This window comes from Oreochromis niloticus, linkage group LG18, assembly GCF_001858045.2.
Source record: "Oreochromis niloticus isolate F11D_XX linkage group LG18, O_niloticus_UMD_NMBU, whole genome shotgun sequence".
Classification (NCBI taxonomy): Eukaryota; Metazoa; Chordata; class Actinopteri; order Cichliformes; family Cichlidae; genus Oreochromis; species Oreochromis niloticus.
This window is the reverse complement of record NC_031982.2, coordinates 12,580,025-12,600,254: the sequence shown is the minus strand read 5'-3', so window position 1 is coordinate 12,600,254 and position 20,230 is coordinate 12,580,025. Positions and strand designations below refer to the sequence as shown.

Sequence of the window (20,230 nt, the reverse complement as noted above, 5' to 3'; positions counted from 1 at the left end):
GTGCTTAGGTTAACTTTCCAGCTCTAAGTCCCAAATGTCATGGGCAGACAGATAGCTTGTCATGGTTCTCCTCATGCACATATAAACTGGTGCAGCAGATGGCATGGAAAAAAGATAGATACCTGGTCGAGGCATACAGATGTCAGCAAAAGTTCATCTCTATACCACACCATATGTTTCTGTCACCGAGGACTGATGGGGTGAGTGTGCGTGCATTTGAGGTGGGTAAACACAGAGTTCACGGCTGTCAAAGGCCACCGTGGACAGTTATCTGCAGTGATAAGCCCCCACACATGATGGATACTTATGAGCTATGAAATGGCTAAGATGAGACATCCTTTGTGGGATTTGACTGCAGTCATTCTCTATCTCATTTTTCTTCCTGACCCATATGGGTCATAAAAGTATTTCCAAGAGCCAACAGAAAAAGAAAAGAGACAGAGAGAACAGAATGACTGTGGCCCAAAACACACTCCTGGCTGCAGTCCAATAAGAGCTGGCAGCTATCCACTAAATCAGAAGCATTGCTCGGAAAGTGCCTCCATTAAACAAATCTTAAAGGAGTGTTTTATCCATAACGCATTTCTTGCCCAGCTCAGGTGTAATTGATTTCCTCCAAGTCATTTCGCTGCACTGTTCGGTTCATTATACAGCACATTTTGTTGTTTGGCTTTGTGATGGTTTTGGTGATTTCAAATCCTATTAAAGCCTGGGGTGAAGCTCAGTAGGCCATTCGTCTTGCTACTGTTTCATTGATGTGATATGCAGCCTAACATACTGTACCACTGAATCATTGTCATGTCTGTATGACACACAAGCAGGGAGCAAACGTCTCAGAGCAGATCAAGTAAAACTAAATATACAATTTTAGGTGTCTAAAATTTAGCAATTGTTGTATTTTTGTTCTGGGGAGGTTTGGGTACCAGACTGCCTTACTGTTCTTAAATTTGAATTATCTGTTTGTGTTAAGCCTCAGGTCCTATTTTGAGTTTGTTATTTTTTGACTGTGTTCGGTTGCTTCAGCGTTTCATTATCTATTCCTTCCTCGGCTTGGTCTTTTTGTGTTTATGCCTTTGCCCCTCAGTACTCCCCGTCTCTGTTTTCATGTTTAATGCGAGTCTTCTTGCCTCCATGTTTAGCATTGGTACTTTAGTTACTTCCTGTTTTACTTTGAAGGTGTCTAAGTCTTTTTACTTGGTTGACTCATTCTATCTATCTATCTATCTATCTATCTATCTATCTATCTTGGCACACACACATCTGCCATGTAGAAGTACACCATGTGAAAAGGAAACAGTAAATAACAACATTTGTTGTGTTTTTTTATTGTTCATGAAGGTCATAAGATAATTGCAAAATCTCTGACTGTGCTGTCAAAATGTGTCAGTGTCGGAGCGACAGCAGAAAAATAGCTACAGGATGTACCTGCAGTTCTAGTATGTGTGCAGCTCCCCTAATGGGCTTCCCCACTGGCTGTATGTGCCAGACTAGTCAGTAGTGGTCGTGGCTGTCCTTTGCCATCCCTTTGCTCTGAGTGCGTGACCAGGGGAGGCTCTTTACTTGGTGTTGCACCATGGGGACAGAAATGAATAAAAAGAAATGAATATAATTTATTGTGAATAATAAAATACTGTTCTGCTGAATATGCAGGTTTAAAAGTCCTATTTTTCTTTAGAGAACTCAATTTAGGGTTTCTCCACGTAATTATGGCTACTTGTAACAGCCGGTGTAATTCTGCAGGTGCTGGAGCAGCGTGCACTGGACGATAAGCTGTGTTTGAAGAATACGAATGAGCGAGGAAAAAAGAAGAAACGAGACTGTAAGGAACAGATTAAACACTGCATTTATTTGTCCTTCAATAAGCTGCAATCATTAGCTTTCCTGCTAGCTGGTTCACTGCCTATAGGAAACTAAACTCATCTTTAGTTAATATTCATCTATTTTCCAGGATTCAAGGTATATCAAAGTGTTGCACTAACACATCTTAGCTGGTTGTGCATGCCATCTAAGATTAGGCAGACATTATGGCTTTGTCCAGTTTATTACCGTTCCACTCCAGTCCAGTCTTAGCCAAACATGGTATCCAAACGAGGAGTACAACTGCCAGACCTACTAATTAGTCTTCAAGTAAAAAGCCTTGTCTTAAAATTTGAAATACAAAGAAATTATATAATTCTGCAGTTTAACTACAGTTGTCTGTGTAAAGTATCCACACTGTCATGGGTTTTGGATGCAGAGTTCTGAGTTATATACAATTCTTTTGTTTCTGAGAATCATGTCTGTTTTAAGTTTTGTTCCCTGTTTCATAGGTAAATGGGGTTGTCAGCACTGCTTATATTCTTTGCTGTAGCAGATATTCAGCTCTTGAAGAGCTGAATCAGGAACCACGCTTCCACCCTAGAAGAGAAAGCGTGGTTCCTGATGCCGGAATTGGCAGTCCCAGCCCTCTGACGCTGTGTGCCCTGCAGAGCCACAGTTTGAGCTTGCATTTCCGCCCACACCTGCCGATGCCCGGTCCCTGCCAGAGCCTGTTTCTCCGGCCACATCTACTGAAGCTGTGAGTAAAGCTAATCTATTTCCTTGTGTGTTCTTCAAATGTCCAAATATAGTAAGAGCACACAAAAGAATAAAGAGACTGTAACCCCAGAATTTTTCCCATGCCCTAAAGCATGGTTTGTTTTCTTGTTGTTAACCAGTCCTAAAAAGTGATATAAAACACTGTATAGGAGCTCTCATTAGAATTTCTTTGACATGGATCACCAGCCATTAAGAAAGGTAACTTGTTGCTTGGGACAACATGGTAAATGTATTTAAACATTATAAATTCGGCAAATGGAAATGCAAACACACAGCTAACAGAGGGCACTGGTGATCGGTAAAGGATATTGGCTGACAGGAGGGATATATCAGAGCTGGCAGGCTGGAGCAGCACAGAGAATATGGATGAAACAACAACAAAATGGTTTCGCCTCACCATCACTTTCATTCCCCCTGAGGACAGCTGAGTGGGAAAGGCTGAGAAAAAAATGTTTCTGCCTCCTCCTGGAGACACTGTACTCATCTATACAGAAGAGCATAAACAAAGCTGAATAAACTGTCTTAAGCGCACAATGTGATTCTTTGGTATTCATCCCTCAATCCGTCTCTGCAGACACATCGTCTTTGCTCTCTTTTTGTGTCTCTGGTAAAGTGAGCTTACCTTCACATTTTGGGACACTGAGCCATGTCGCGTACATTTAGGCAGTGGGTCAAAACAAAAGCTTCACCAGTTAAATGCCTCATTTTAAGAAGCGTCAAACACATTTGACATCAGAAAATAGGGTATTGTAGTTGCTTTGGGATAAATTGAGGAAGACAGATTCATTCTATGTGAATTTTTTGGAATGACTATACAATTATATCCTGCTATTTTTTTCTTATAATTATGATACTTAATGGAAAGCAAATTTTGCCTTTTAAGTGATATATATTTTTTATAATCCGTTCTCCCAAATGCAAATAAACAGCATGTTTTTTTTTCTTGGCTTAAGGATGGCACAATTATCCTTTTTTATGAAATTGGCTTTAAAAAGGTTTTATACCCCCAAAGGAGAGAGATAAACTCAGAGAACAGCATGTAATCCCTCAATCATAATTAAAATAATCACCAAATTTAGAGCAACAGGGATTTACCTGATCGCAAAAAAGTGCAAAGCTGTAAATGCACTGTTGGTTCTGTTAGTGGAAAACACAAACAGTCTGACTAAAAGTCACCTGTCTCACCTGATCTGAGCTGTTTGATGCGACCCTGGCTGGTGCTGGGGTCGACAGGCAGGAAGTCTTTGAACCAGGAGATCTCGGGGTCCGGGATGCCGCTGGCAGCGCACAGCATGGTGGCCGTCCTCGTCCGCTCCACCACTTTCAACTGAGGGCCCATGTCTATACTAGGGAAGCCAAATGGCAGCAGGTCCTCTGAAAGGATCAAGAGAAAGAAAAGAGTATGAAATGTGCAGCATTTAAAACATGAAATATAAATGTCTAATTGCACTACTTGCGCATGTCTGCTGGTAACGTATGATAACAGGAGCTAACATGTATATTTAGCACATATAATGACTTGTGTTTTCACCATTAGTTTAGCATGTAAGCATGCTATGATCTGCTAATTAGTGCTAAAGGCAAACAGGAAGACGTCACACACCGAACAGTGATCATCCCATTATAGTGCAGCGCAGTGCTAGGAAACATGACAACACATGTGCATGCTGTTTTCACACATACAACCCTTCAACACTGTTGCTAACCAATCACATCAACTCATAGCAACAGGAGCACCAGCCTCCCCTAGCAAGACGCCCCACCATGTTGCAAAAAAATGTTCCTAAACAACCCAAGGCACAAGACAAAGAGCCTGTGGTGCTAACCACGTCTCCAAATTCCTCAGAAATCCTTAAGTATGCCTGAAAAACACGATTCTACTGAAGCCCCAGCAGCAACCACCACAGCACCCAAAGAATTCGCTGCCAAAGTCCCAAAGTCCCTGTGCCAGACACCATAGGACATCCTCTGAGGTCCATGCCCAATCTGTGTAAATCAAAGTACAGGGTTGGAGTGGGGCGAAGTGCAGTATGTGTACTTATTTCATTAGGACAGTGAAGGCTCAGTTTTTCTAAAAACAAATAACTGGTGTGTCAGCTTCTACAGCCGTGCATTCAGTCCTTACTTTCCCACACATGCAGTGATGTGAAAGCCCCCCCCCCATAGCTGCTTAAACATTAGTAGGCTTATGGAAGTAAAGATATCAGCAAAGACAGCAGAGCCACTATAGCCTTGGTGATCAAAGTCTTGTGTTCATTCCTACAGCTAGCTAGTCATTAGGTGATATAGCAGGCGGGCAGAAACACAGCTAGGATTTTTCTGTGTTTGACAGGCCATTTCTGGAAGAGTATAAACATACCGCCCAGTCAGCAGGAGTTACTTAAGTGCCTACACACACACATTCACACACACACACGAATACACACACTCAGGCTTTGCAGTACATTACTAACCTAGAATTACAGGTGTTTGGTGGTAGTGGCGATGAACTACGAGTTTTCAAAGGTGCGGTTCTGTGTTATGTGGTGCTAACGATTCCTGTCTAATAACTATGCAGAAAGCTGCTCAGAAACAGCAGCGGCAATTAGAAGCTGGGATCAGAGGAGGGGCAGGGCACTGGGGGTAATAAGGACTTGTTAGCAGTAATTGTTAAAATGTACCAACGATTAGAGAGGCCGATCTGGGATGTGTCTGAATGCGTCTGGATATGTCTTATTACGTTGTAGGAGCTGAGGACAAGTGTGTGTGTGTGTTTGTGTGTTGGCTGTGTGTACATATTTGCTTCTATGGCTATGTTCTCATTAGCATCTTCACAGATTTCTGCAAAGTGTCGAATAATGTTGAGCGGCACGCTCGCACATATCCAGGCAAATGAGTGTGTGCACGCAAAAAAGCAGTTGCTTTCTATTTCGCACACACACACACAAACACGTTCACATACACTTTCTCTGGTGAATGGGATTAAGAGTCTCAGTGACAACAGTCCAGATGGCCAGACACGTAATCAAGCATCCATCAGCCCTCCTGCTTCCTTTCCTCCTTACCCTTTAAACCACTCTCTCTTTCTCACACATGCACACAGACACCTCCTCCATACCTGGAACTATAATTATATATTCCGCATTCCCGCAGCAGCGAAGCAGCGAAGCAACTATCGAGATGGCAATTTCCTTGGCTAATAAATCAAACCCATCGGAACATCTTGATTGTCAGGCAAAACAAAACCTGCTAAAGTTTGCTTTGCTTGAGCCCAGAATCACAGACATATCTGGAGCTGAACGCAGTCCAAGATGCAGACCGTGGCCACGTCAACTGTCTGTGTGTTTTTCCTCTCCTCCACTCCTCCTCCGGGCCCCCTGCTACCTAACCACATGACAGACATATACCATCTGTTCCCACACACTCTGTGATGGGGATGAGAGGCTGAGTTGAGATAGGATCTATCGCTCTCTTTCTCTCTTTCCACAGTCATCAGCGCTAGAGAGACCTCGTCAGATAGGAATGTCAAGCTGTTGCTGATGCTGCGCCTGAGAGAAGAAAGTGGAGAAATGCCACAAAAAAGCAAGAGAGGAATCAAAACTTGATGATCAAGATGTTTAGTGCAGCAATTAGGCCTCGTGAAGACAGGAGCCATCAGACAGCAGAGACTGGGGTGGACAGAGTGGACTACGCTAACACTTCTGAGCCCCCCCCTCCAATCCCCATCCTCGCTCCACCCCAACCCTTCCGCATCCCTGACAGATCAATACTAATGATCTACTTGAATGGAGGCTAGTGGTATGGCCATTGATGAAATAGACAGGAAGAGAAAGGAAAGAGAAGAGGGAGATCGATGGGCAGGTCAGAAGGTGAGCTCCCCAAAGGCGAGGAATATGCTAGGCCTACATTTGCTCCCCTCTACCCTCCCCGAATCCTACCCCTCTCTTGAGAGGGTTCAGATGGTCTTTTTATCACTCTGCCAGCTACCACAACATGGACTCCCTGGCTGTTAATTAGAGCACACCACTGCACTGGGCTTAAGGCATGTGCATATACAATGCATGCGTGTGTGTGTGTGTGTGTGTGTGTGTGTCTGTAGGGCGTGTGGCTCTATATTCCACTCAGGTCTTTATTAATGCTGCAAATACATGGTGTGGGTGGACCTTGGACTGAACACCTGGAGAGAATTAGAAGAAATGGAGAGAGTCGGACAGATAAACAGAGAGAGTGATAGAGAGAAGGATTAAAGACACTTACTGCTGTGCTGTAAAATACCATAAAAAGAGGAAAAATAGTAGTGAATCATTGCAAGCATCCAGAACCCAACGATGCTTTTCAGCTAGCTAAGGATATTCAGCAGTGTAGAAAACAAACAAGGGTTAAGTTAGTCATTTTAACTTTAACATTCTGCTCATTTCAAGCTCGAGTAAAATTGTTTTGCATCATTAACTGTTTAAAATAATCCCAGTTTATCTTCTACTTCAGCACCCAGTTCACCCAATTCATCCTCTGTATAAAATGAACATTTTTATCTCCATTCCCTTTAAAACTAGCTCTCCATTTAAGGTAATTCCATACTGATTTGTTGTCCTTCATAAAAAGAACATCATACCAACAGTCAAACATAGTGGTGGTAGTGTGATGGTCTGGGGCTGCTTTGCTGCTTCAGGGCGACTCACTGTGATTGATGAAACCATGAATTCTGCTCTGTACCAGAAAATCCTGGAGGAGTATGTGTGGGCAACAGTTTGTGTCCTGAAGCTCAAGTAGCAGGACAATGATCCGAAACACACCAGCAAGTCCACCTCTGAATAGCTCAAAAAAACAGAAAAAGAAGCTTTGGAGACGCCTAATCAAAACCTGGCCTTCAATCAGATTGAGATGTTTTGGCGTGACCCGTCACGCTCAGAAACCCTCCACTGTGGCTGCATTAAAATACTTCTGAGGAGTGGGCCAGATCTCCTCCACAGCAAAATGAAAGACTCGTTGCACAAATGCTTGATTGCAGTTCCTTGGGCTAAGGGTAGCACTATCAGGTATTAGGTTCAGGGACAATTACTTTTTTTTTTTTTTGATGTTTGATGATCTAAAACATCAAAAGGATAGCGCAATCCTTATGATGTTATAATATATACAAAGCTGTGTTAAAAAACAGCTTTATTATCTAAAATATCTTGCTTGCCCTTACCTGGGCTCTCATATTTCTTAGATACAGAAGAAAAGCGAGTGCCTGTTAAAGAATGCCCTTTCTAACCCTCATCTGTTGCTTTATTTGATTAACATTTCATGATAGTTAATGTTTCATGGTTGTTTTAAACATCTATGAATTATCTTATATTAAATCCTTGTGTTTAATACCCTAACACTAATGCCAAGATGGTAGCTGCATTAATGAGGTAAGTTAAAAAAATGCCCGCCTAATTTCTTTAATTCATTCAGTTTGTTAACACTGACATTTTCATTTGTAATTGTAATTAATTTAACTTTTTTATATATTCATAAATAAGAAAATTATCCATCTATGGACCTGATCATCATCAAATGTATAATATAATAATATAATATAATATAATATAATAGTAATTAGAAGGCATCAGTTTGCAAGGTCTCTAATGCCTTTTCGACTGAACTGTAGAACAACATAAAATAACAAAACCATTCTTTAAAGGGCAAAATGTAGGAAACAGCTTTGTTAAAACCACACTGAGCTGTTTTAATAGACTGGCTCAATTAAAAGGACAAACACAGCAGCAAACTCACACTCTGCCCCGCAGATGCAGATAAACCATTCCACAGTACTGGACACTAAAGTACAGTTCACCAGAGAGGAGAATAGGGAGCTACAGGTATTCAGCCAGGCTCCTGGATGAGTCAGCGACCGCTTGAAATAGATACTGCGGGCATGGCCTTGATCACACTTTCCTCTAAAATGAATCATTTATCAAGAGCAAACACTGCTGCACAAAAGTGCCGCTTATTTTTCATCTCCTGGTTAAATTGATAAGATAGCCTATGGAAAAATGTGGCATGTGTATACAAACACTCTGTGTGTCAACAGCGTTTGGGGGAACATTGGCAAGGGTCGAGCAGCATTGTTCCCCGGAGCTTTGTGTTTGTGTGTATTTGTGTGTATCAAGAGGTTGAGCGCGTACATTTTGGCCTGGTTATGTTTGCAGAAGGGCAATCAGGCCTAGTGCCCAAAACCAGTCGGTAGAGCCAACCAGTTCTGGGCAAATATGCAATTTGTGTGTCCGTGCATGCACACACGCATGCGGCAGTAGAACGGAAAGACACAAACACCCAAAGGGTCAAACACATAATGCATATGATGCAAACAAACAAACATGAATCCAGGTTTTCTTTCCCCGTGCCTCTTTGTATTTCCGTCTCATGCGCACAGTAACCCAAACAGATACTCTCTCTCTCTCCCACATTCACACACAAACACGTCCGCTTCCCCGCGGAAAAAAAATCATTATTTCTCCCAGTTAAGAAACAGGTTGCCTATTCATCTCTCAGTTCATTTCAGTGGGAAATGGCCATGTGCATGAAAGAAGTCTGAATAAAAGCCGATCTCGGGGAGCCTGATTCAGGATTAATCTGCTCGCACTCAGCAGTCTTCAGAGGCTCTAATGCTTTGACTCCTATTGACTGCAGGAGGGCTGAAGGGGAGCACTTTAAATGCTAATAGACCTTTATGATAATAGATCACAATGCAATGCAAATGCAGACTTTGTAGACCAATCACATGAAAAACCCATGTGTCTTCGCCATTGTGAGCCCTACTTTAGGGGGCCAGGACTAAACAGGATCCCACATGTAAGGCTAATGCCCGAACCACATATAAACATTCAAGAAGAATTAAAAAAAATGAAAGAAGGACCGAATATAAACAGCGAAGACGAGGGGTTAAAAATGATGAAACAGCCAGTTCTCCACTCGAGGAGTGTAATCCTCCTGCAGGCTGAGTAGATACTCTTAGTTGTTTCCAGACCGAAATGCTGCTTGAGCCGCCGGCCTGCCAATGCAGCAGACGCCTGGGGGAATCACTGATCTGACTCTGTTGTTCATATGAAGGGTGTTTGCCGTGGTGGCAGAACATCTCTCCTCCCTCGTCTCTCTCTCTCTCTCTCTCACCCTGTTTCTCCCCCATCCCTCGCCTGCCTTTCTCCTAAAATGGGACACTGGGAGGTGAGTATAATCAGGATTACTTTGCACAAAACCAGACATACACACACACACAAATGTATGCACTCGCGCACACACAACGGTGAAGGTCGTGCACACAAACACATACATACAGCGCTGCGGTGATGAGAATCTCTCGCCCACCAGAGGCTTTCAAACATGCAGAGCTGCAGATATTCATGTCTCCTGAAGGGAGAGCAACACAACTGCAGTGTCCATAGAAAAGAGCAGCTGGGATGGAAAGGGGAAGGGGTGGAGCAGCGGAGGGCATGTAGAAATGCAAGGGGAGGAGTTAAAAACAGAGTCATGCAGACAGAATAGATGGCTAAGAAAATGAAAGCATGAATAAAACAGAAGAGAAGAAATTAGAAACGGATATTGCTGTAGGGCCAAAGTACGGCTCCTGGAGTTAAAGAAAGAAAGATATAAGGAGGAAAAAAGGTCATTTTACAGGTGATGTGTGAGGATGATAAAGATGATGATGATGTTGGTGAAGGCCCTTAACCTACCACATCTCAACCCATTAGGCAGCCAACAGTGCAGCAGTAAATATCCTGTGGCCAACCGCAAGCCCCTCACTCTGTATGAAACTGCTATTAGTCTTAGTCCACCGTTATACAGAATGATGAGATAAAGCACATCAGTGGATGAAAAAGACTTTTCAGTGGAAGTGGAAGGGTTTTGGCCAGTAATGGAAAGCCTTTTTTCTACTTTAGTGGTGGACCTTTTCTACGATGGACTTTTTTTTTTTTTAAAGACTGACCCAAGCACAATTTCTGCAGACATTTGTGCACTTAACAGCATTCTTGGATGACATGATCTATTCTGCAGCATATCACTCAGCCTACAGTAGGCTGCATGGGTGCAAGACACTGGGAGTATTCTGTCAAAGAGAAGGATGAAGTTTTAGATTTTTCAGGAATACACGTTTAAAGTAGGAAGAGGTGCTGTCACTGTATTAAGTTTAAGTAAAACTTGCAGGTAATTTAAATCCCTCTCCTTGTGTTTATGTACATATGGAGCAAAGAAGCTTTAGATTTACTTTTGAATTTAAAAGTTAAAAACACTTAGAAACATCTTGGCAACAAACTTGTACCTGAAATTTTATATCTTTACTTTAAAAATTTCTGAAAAGTTTGATTTAAAATACACAGGTATTAATCATCTAAAAATAAATTGTTCATCATGTTAAAATTTTTACCTCAGCTCATGCAAATCAAGGTTTTCAACAGGAATCATTAACAACTGTGGGTTTAGTGTATTGTCCAAGGGTAATGACCAGGGATTAAAACACCAATCCTGGGATTAGTGGACAACCTTGACAACCAGCCTACACTGTTGTTTGATGTGCAGCACTTTCCAGAATGACTTCATGCACCCTGATACGTTAAAGGGACAGCTTACAAAAAATGGCAAAAGCTGATGTGCGACAAATTTCTAAGCAGCATAAAACTCTTAAAAATATATATATATACACCAAATTATTGCCTTTATTGCCAACTGAATGCAAGAGACCTGTCTGTGCATGATCATTCAAGCCAGATCTAACTATTACAGCTACAGTCAGCTCTGATTCTGATTGGTACTCTGTGTGAAATATTATCTTATTCATTGCTCCCCTTCACTCTGGTCTCAAAGACTGAAGATTGTATTGTCACTGAAGGGATGGGGACATCACCGTACACAGAACAGTGTGAGAGAATAGGTTACGGCACCAGGAACACACTACCACCCACACACACACACTGGGAGGCTCGCCCTCGAGGTGTAGTTTATGTGGTAATGTGCTTTAGATTGGGGCTGTGTGTGCAGAGAGGATGGGCCGGGTAACAGATGGACAGGAGTCTATTCCCTGGGCTACCAGCCTTCTGCTTACCACACTGCCCTGCCAGCTCCACAATCCTCATCCATCTCCTTCACTCCTACACCCCCACCTCCCACCAAACCTCATCTCCTATGACATCCCATTCCATCTCTTTTGTTTCACAGCATCCTGCTGCGTTACTCGACTTACTGCCATCTTTTCATCTTCCATCATCTCCATTTGACCTCTTCCACCCCCCCTTTCCCTTTTTCCTCCTTATTTACTCCTAGTGAGCAAAGGTTCTTTGCCAAACCAGGGCGTAATCCCTTGATTTTCCTTCATGTAGTAACAGCCTGAGCAGTCATGCCGCTGTTTCTTCTTTCATTCCTGCTGTGCTGGGCAGATGCCCAGTGCTCAGATCCCAAGCTATCAGCCACATGCTGCAATTTTAGTCCATAACATGTTGGAGCTCCACATTAGATAAGTTTTCCTCCAAGGGGCCAGTGTACATTAGATTAACACCCTCGCTCTGGATGGGAAGTGCAGCGTTTAGAGCAAGCCGGTACAGTATGCTAAAATACCCCTTAGCTAGCATGCTAGCTGGCCCTCTCTGTGGCCAGATCACGCTCTCTGCACTCAGAGGGACTATAAAAAGAGCAGCTCCCTGCAGCCTCCTGTGCTGGCAGGGTGTGGCCCTGCTTCGCTGTTACATCTACGACTGACAGCTCAGTGAAGCAGGGACGCCGGTTGAAGGCGAGCGTGCAAAAGAAAGCACCTCTTGAGTGGACACAGTCTGTGTGTGCGTGTGAGTACAGTATATGTGAGTTTTTTTGTCTTACCTCTGATAATGGACAGCTTTGCAGTGACAGACTTCTCGTCTACGCTGTTACGTGCCACACACTCGTAGGTGTTCTCATCTCGGGGACCTCTAAGTGGTTGGATCCTCAGCACAGCACCTGCACCATCATCAAACTCTATGGTCTGGACAGCCACAGAACAAGACATATTAGTCACAGCAGAGGAGGCACATAAACCCTACTATTAGAGCAGCTGACTATAACGTTGCGTGTCAGCACCTCGGCCCAGTGTGTGTTGTGTTAATATCACAACAATTACACCTAAGCACTTCATCATGGCCCACCAGAAAAAAAGAAATACAAATAATAATAATAAATACAAATAATAAATGTGTTTGCTCTTCTCCACAGAAATGCTAGAGGTCAGGCACAGATACAAAACATTTACCTGTGCTCACACATTTACCTGAAGAGGGTAGGGAGGTAGTTTCTTGCACAAATACACTTCATCTGGGTTGATACTTACTGATATGGGGGGGTTGAATGAGGTCCTCTGGTAGAAACTGAGTATTTCTAAGCATTAGGTCACAGGATCAATACACAGTCAGGCCTCTACTGAGCCACAAGAATTTACTCAACGGACTAGGCTGCTGTATAGCTCCTGACAGCAATATGTGAATTCAATAGGAAGTAAAGTCAGTAATACTTAAGGGTCCATTGATTAGTTTTATTTTAGGTTGTAAAATGATCTTAAGTTTAATGGAACCTTGTGATCTACTGTATATTGGAAACATGTATTTTTAAATAATTATTTTTCACTAATAGTTTAAATTTTGGGCCTCTTTAAATTCTTGATAATACTGATGCTGCCTGTTTAACTTTGGAGCTGGAGCCAAGAAGCCAGTTAACTTGGATCAGCATAAAAGAAGGTGGGCACTACACTTAGCTTCAGCATAGACAAGCTAGCTGGCTAATTGCATGTGTAGAGTACTGATTTAGCATGTAAAATGTAAACAACAACAATAATAATAAACCCTTTAATACGTTTGGCACATTATACTTATTGTACAGATTAAACAAACAATGAATTACCTTTATATTTTTATTTTCAGAGACTTAAAAAACAAAAAGAATAGCTGCTTTACCCAGCTACTATTCTGTATGCTAAGCTAAGCTAATCAGCGCACTGGTGTAGCCTCTTATTTAATCAGACACATCAAAGATACCGGTCTGTGTATTTCAAAAATTTGTAAACATACCTTGATTCCAAAACATAATTTTAGTATTTTATATTAAAATTTTAAAAAATAACTGGAAAAAAACAATTTCTCACATACAGAACAAAGTTTTATCTTAGCAGTTTATCCACTCTCTGTATAAATTTATTTACAGTGTAACGTCAAGGTTGTAATTAATGTATACATTCAAATAATATGCATGTCTTTTAAATGGATTTGCATATTGATATCTGTCATGCAGTTACAGTAGGAGTTGAACATTGAGCACTGTGACAACCACCTCGATACGCTGGGAGTTGACCTTCTTGCCCTTCTTGTTCCAGTAGACAGAGGGCTTGGGATTGCCTGTGGCTTGGCACACAAATGATGCTACACCTCCTGATACTCCGATCTGGTCTGTGGGAGTCTTGGTGAATTTTGGGGGAGCTAAGAGAGAGAGAAAAAGAGGGAGGAAAAATGAGTGAGGGATGGGGGAAAATGAAAACAGAGGCAAGACACCAGAGGGCTTCAAATGAACTCCACAACCAGCAACAACCGTCCCCCGCTGACCACGCCCCATTTCACTGTCAGTGACTGGTCAGGCCGACTTGTGTTCTGATGGCTATGTGTTGTGCTTACTTCCTGGGTATCATCTAGAGGACAAACTGAAGGACTTCCTGTGGGCCATAAATAAAAGATGGGGCTGGGCTTCACAGGAACATCTCTTTCTCTCTCCCTCTCTCTGCTTTCTCGAGGGCAGGCTGCCATTGTATTTCATGCAGCACAGGCTGTCATGACACATGAGTGTTTCACAGGTAGGTGAAGTGTTGGCTGCAAATTCACAGCATATAATTGGTTTAAATGTATTAATATCAGAGGTGTCATTTTGTGCCTGCGCATGCCAAAGAACTGCACAGAGATCCTGATGATGTTAACAAACACAATGAACACAGCAGCGCAGGGTTTTGTTAATTTTCAGAGTCGACTCGAGGAGGACAATTTCATCTTGGAGGCTGAAAGCATCTTAGGTGGGACGTATGAGCGCTGCGGTTGCCCTCTAAGAAGAAAACAGCAATTTCCAAGTGTGATATTGAGTCAGGCGTAGCGAACCTACACTTCTCACAGCGGCTGAGTCAGATCAGTCAAACAACCTCATGCATCCACCCTTTGCTATCTGTCTGTGGCCTGTTTCCATGGCGCCCAGCTTAACTCCTCCTCAGCTACAGAAACACCGCCATCCATCAGGGTGAAATCAGGATGACCCTTACCATGGCAACCTGGATGCCTCCTCCCCTACATCTGGGTGGGTGAGGTCTGCCTGTGTTGATTCACTTCTGCTCTGAAGACCGCACAGGAGCGAAAAAAAAGAAGAAGCCCTGCCTATCAAGAAATCACCAGCAGATTCTAAAGCTTTTTTGCACGTCTTCCCACTCCTACTCACTTCGTTGGTTAACAGCCACGCAGAACACTTCCCAGTGCCTTGACAGTAACTGGAATAACATCATATCAAAAGAGTCCTCCTGTCCCGGCTGCCCCGTGTTGTCTCTTAAAGACCCACTCTGAATGTCAGAAATAAAGTGGTTTCATTTTAGGCTTGCCATAATCCTCACAGGAAGAAGCAAAAAGCTGGTACAGTAGAGTCAATCAGAACAAATTTATGCCCACCATTTTGGGACTCAAGAGCAGGGTAGTTTTTTCTGAGGACTCTTAGAAAAGCACAGAGTATTGAGCAGGCTGCTGTTTTTTTTTCTGCCAACAATATAAAAACTATCAAAAGTAAAAAAGAAAAAATGTCATGGCTGAAACTGCTTTCTCCATCCTATAGGGTTATGAATGAATTTCATGTTCTTCTTAGGGCTTGAACATGGTTTTCGGTGGCTTTACGTTGAGTCCAAAACGTTTTCTATGTTCTTTTTAATGTACTTCAACACCAATCCGCGTGCAAAACCGACCCCACTGGCAGTATTACCACTTAAGCCTCTTCTGAAAGCCAGAGAAAAGCCCTGCAAGCTACTGGCTCTGGATGGATTTGGACTGAACAGCAACTAGTTATGAGAGGAAGATTCCAGAAAGCTGCCCCGAAAAATGAGGCACTAATGAGGACCCGTGGCTCTTTAATACCAAGTTCCACTCTGTTTCCACAGAACAGGATGGTCTACCACTGAAATACCTATTGTCTGTTTTTAATGGAGCACCTTTGTAACCGGTAATCATTTGACTGAAAGACTGACTGCTGCTGAGCTGAGATACAGCTGGGACCTGCAGGCGTAGTGCCATAAATGAGTTCGGAGCTTGTTTCAAGTAACGCTGTGGGCTAAAGAGGAGCAAGTTTGGGTTGGAAAATTTCTTTTGGGGGAATTAGAGTAACCTCTTGTGAAATGTACAGCTCTAAAAGACGCTACTTATGGCAAAGGTATTAGTGCAACCAGCTGTGGTCTGACAAGCCCTTAAGCCACTTTTAATAATGCATCGCTTCCTGATTGTGTGGTTTTTTTTGTTGTCAACTTTGTTTGCATTTCATGGCTAAATCCATGACAAAAATAAAAGGAAATTAAAAAATAAAACCTCCTGTGATACAAAGATGATGAATGCAGAGTACGATGTGTTGCTGGGCACATAAGAGACAAAAATAAAAGGAGCACTGTCTCGGAAGAGGATCGCTGTCAGGGAAACGCTAACCATGTTTTGCATAAAATTCGACAAAGTGATGGCGAGGCATAATATCTGAAATTAATTTTCAATAATTTGGAAAAGAGCTGAGTTGAACCAGTAAATACTCAGAGGCACTGAGGGCCTACAAGCAAGTCTCTCCCTGTTAGAAGTACTTATTGTCCATTATATGGTGTAGTCTGTTTTCTCCACCACTGTTTTATATATATATATATATAACAATGAACAAATTACCTAGGCTAATTTGTTCATTGTTCTGCCATACATATTGTTAATGGAAGAATTCCAGTTATGATTTTATCTCCTTCGTTACTCAGAAAGCTCGAGAGATATGGAGCTACAGGGAAAGAGAGATTTTTTTCCTCTCCACAATACTATCTGCTCTGCTGAGCAACACTGTAGGTGGTCAAAACGCAGCAATATTCAGTCCCACAACATTTCAGCTGAAAGTTGGCTGTTGTGTAATTTTTTTTCTCTTCACTGAATATAAAAATATTTCAGATATGATGTCAGTCTTATAAAAGAACCGTGGACGCAAATTGGTTACGCAAATGGGAGATGAAAAAAACGCACGAGGCAACTGCCGTATCTAATGGTGAGAGGTGCCATCTCCGTCTTTAACCTAGCTTACCTTCTTATCCAAAAAAATCAAAATATGTCAGTTTAGTAACATTTTCAGAGCTCTGACAGCTGTGTGTGTGTATTTGTGTATCCTATGTGTGTGGCCAACTGAGGCAGGAAATTTGTGGAAATGTTGTAATCAAGGAGATGATGAGGAACATGCTGATGGGACCTCCTGGCTTATCAAAACACATTAACAACGCCACAGCCCTGAGATGATGTGCTGACAGGCCTGGATCCACTCCTCTCATACACACACACATACACAACACACACCGCACACATAGACTCACATACACACACAGACAGATATATATACACGTCTGTGCCTCGCATTCATTGCTGACAATATACCCGCTGCCATTCAACCGAGAAACAGACAAAAAGACAAAAAAGACTGCCGACACATAAATAGACACAGATAGATAGACAGATAGACAGATAGATAGATAGATAGATAGACAGACAGACAGACAGACAGACAGACAGACAGACAGACAGACAGACAGACAGACAGATAGATAGATAGATAGATAGATAGATAGATAGATAGATAGATAGATAGATAGATAGACAGACAGACAGACAGACAGACAGATAGATAGATAGATAGATAGATAGATAGATAGATAGATAGACAGATAGATAGATAGATAGATAGACAGATAGATAGACAGATAGATAGATAGATAGACAGATAGATAGATAGATAGACAGATAGACAGATAGATAGATAGATAGACAGATAGATAGATAGATAGACAGATAGACAGATAGATGTACCTAGTGCTTCACCCATGCTGCTCAAAGGTCTGGTTAGCAGGATAATCAAAGGCAGCAGCAGACACAGGGGAGATAGGCTAATCCAGAGCCCCAGGATTGGCCTTCTGGCCCGGGCCAGGACTCCACCAGTCTTGGGCCGAGGCATGGCACCACCGTGGATTGGTTAGAGATGACGGAGATTTGAGTAGGGCTTCACTCAACAGGGATAGGCACTCTGCAGACACAAGAGAAAAAAAAGAAAGAAGGAAGGTCAGGCATATTTCCGTCACCTCTGATTCATCATTCTGCTTTTAGAGCAGCATCTGGAACGTCAACACACAATAAAGGAAGATGGAAAACATACAATACTTGATACTAATGTAGAAAAAATAATAAAAACATGAAGAAAATTAAAGACATATTCATGCTAATGCAGGATTAAGTCTTTTGATTTAGTCAGAGCACTTCTGACTTGGGATTAACAGCTCAAGCAGGCCAGCTCTGGCTGAACTAATACCAGAACAATAGAGCCACTGCTCAATAACTATGACAAGAAACAGACCGAAATAGTTTCCAGCATACTGCTTCTGTATTAATAAGTCTTCTTTTCTAGTGAGCCGTGAAATGAGCTGCAATGATACAGTTTTAAGAGTTCTTTTTTTTTTCCTAAGACGTCCTAATAATTTCATTTTAGCTCTGGCCTAATTCCTTCTTAGCGTTCAGTATTTTAGTTTTCTGGTGCCACATAAAAGTGTTAATGCAATAATACATCCAGAGTGTGCCACCGTAATGGAAAACACTTAAACAAAGAGGATTGGAGGGGGGGGGTCAGTAGGAATGCGGCAAAATTCAATAACAGCAAACGTATCAGAAGCTGCTGCTTTAATAGATGTACCCCCTTCTTGTTAATCCCTAGCCTTGGGGGGGGATCTCCATCAGCATTTCTTTTTTTTCTCCACTCTCTTTCTTCACACAAACACAAGCGCACATGGGCACACAAATCTGGAAGACTGAACATAATTCAGCTCTGTCTGCTTACAGAGATTTAGACAAGCTGTGCAGAAGCTCCCCGTCTGGGAGTCAATAACTTCTCAGTCCTATCGAGCTCTTCCGACCCCCACCCATCTCACCCGATGTGTCAGAACGCAGGTGGGGAGGCCAAATGAGAAAGGAGCCTTTGTTAACCTGTCATAAATCACGCACATACATGTTCTCCTTTCAAGCAGCAGTACGGGATAACATATACGCTCCCGAGGAGACATAATAAGCATTAACAGGTGACAGGGCAGGCTGTGATTGGCACATAAATATGCGCAAACACCCATAAGCACACTTTCACCCTGACATCCGCCGATACGCTGCCAGAAATGGAGTAGCAGCGATCAGGCCGACCCTTAGTCGCCTTTCCTAAGCGAAAGCGGCATTTCTGGTGAGTTACATATTCAAAGTCTCCTCCAACCACTTATTGAGCTAATGACCTGCTCATACACATTACTGTCTGCCAGTTCCTACACTAAAAATAGCTCGACTGAAAACATGGCTGTCTATCTGATAGAGACTCTTCTCGCCGCTCTCCCCTCGCCTTATCTAACGCCGTGTAATAGCCGCTGAATAGAAAAGCTTTCAGCGTCCCCTTTTCAATTGAACAATGTGATAAGAAAAATCAGATCAGAGCTCATTCGAGCACCATTGGCAGCATGTTAAGTAAATTCCCCTCTTACGGAAACTCAATTTGCCAGCGTTAATCTAACCAGGGTTACCGTTCTGCGTGGAGCCACATGGCCATTGAAACATTAGGCACTCCTTGCATGATGCAGCGTCTGCTTCCACTGTCCTGTGTGCTGGATTTGCCGGGGCACTAATATCCCTCAGTGACCTCAGTCCAACCCTTTCTATCATTTCGTTTATCCTCTCCTCCCTGTTGTCTTTTCACCTGCTGACAAAAAAACCTCTCTACCTCTACCTTCACTATAGGCGCACAGCCTCTAATCCTTAATCTTACTCTCGTCTCACTCCTGCATTAGTCTCAGTATTCCAGAAATCTCCTCTTCTCCCATTTCCTTTCATCCGCTTCCTCCCCTCTCCTCCCCGTTTTTCTCTTTTCCTTCCTCGTTAACCTCTCCTCCCTTGATGCCATCTCCTCTGTGATACCCGATCATTCATCTCCTTTTATTCGTTTTTTTTTTTTTTAATGCGCACTCTAACCCCTGCTTGTATACAAATCCTCTTCCTCCGCCCCAGCTGCCCTGCACCGGCTGCTCCAGCTGTTGTTGGTCCATTGACACAGTTCAAACAAAAGAGCTTAGAGCATCCTACAGCTGTGAAAGTTGAGGGAAGAAGCCAAAACAGATACACAGAAGCCCCAGCAGGAGCAGACCCAGCAGACCAGGCCCATCTAAGCATATCTGAGCTCGTGCTTATGGTAACTAACAATCGTCTTCACCTCTCAGGATACAAACAGTCAACAACCAGGCACGTTGCTCATTGCTGAAGCAGAATTAAAAGGTGTGAGCACAAAAATTCTCATGACTCAGGCCAATAACCCCTCGGAGATACCGCAACCTGCACCCCCCTCCACCCCGATCATCCGAGCTCAGCATCCGGAAAGAGAGAGG

At 42.7% G+C, this 20,230-nt stretch overlaps 1 protein-coding gene across 13 annotated transcripts in view; it reads right to left on the bottom strand.

The window, feature by feature from the left end:
• ptprsb (protein tyrosine phosphatase receptor type Sb) overlaps positions 1 to 20,230 on the bottom strand; it is a 68,436-nt gene that overhangs the window by 36,958 nt on the left and 11,248 nt on the right. For 7 of the 13 annotated variants that reach the window (XM_019348201.2, XM_025900101.1, XM_025900099.1 and 4 more), the window contains exons 2-5: positions 17,637 to 17,850; positions 13,861 to 14,009; positions 12,388 to 12,529; positions 3,763 to 3,951 (exon numbers count right to left, since the gene is read on the bottom strand). In XM_019348201.2, coding sequence (XP_019203746.1) covers positions 3,763 to 3,951; positions 12,388 to 12,529; positions 13,861 to 14,009; positions 17,637 to 17,781 — 625 coding nt within the window. In that variant the 5' untranslated portion in view covers positions 17,782 to 17,850. The remainder of the gene's footprint in view (positions 1 to 3,762; positions 3,952 to 12,387; positions 12,530 to 13,860; positions 14,010 to 17,636; positions 17,851 to 20,230) is intronic. The other 6 variants (XM_025900100.1, XM_025900106.1, XM_025900109.1 and 3 more) reach the window with 1 other exon arrangement.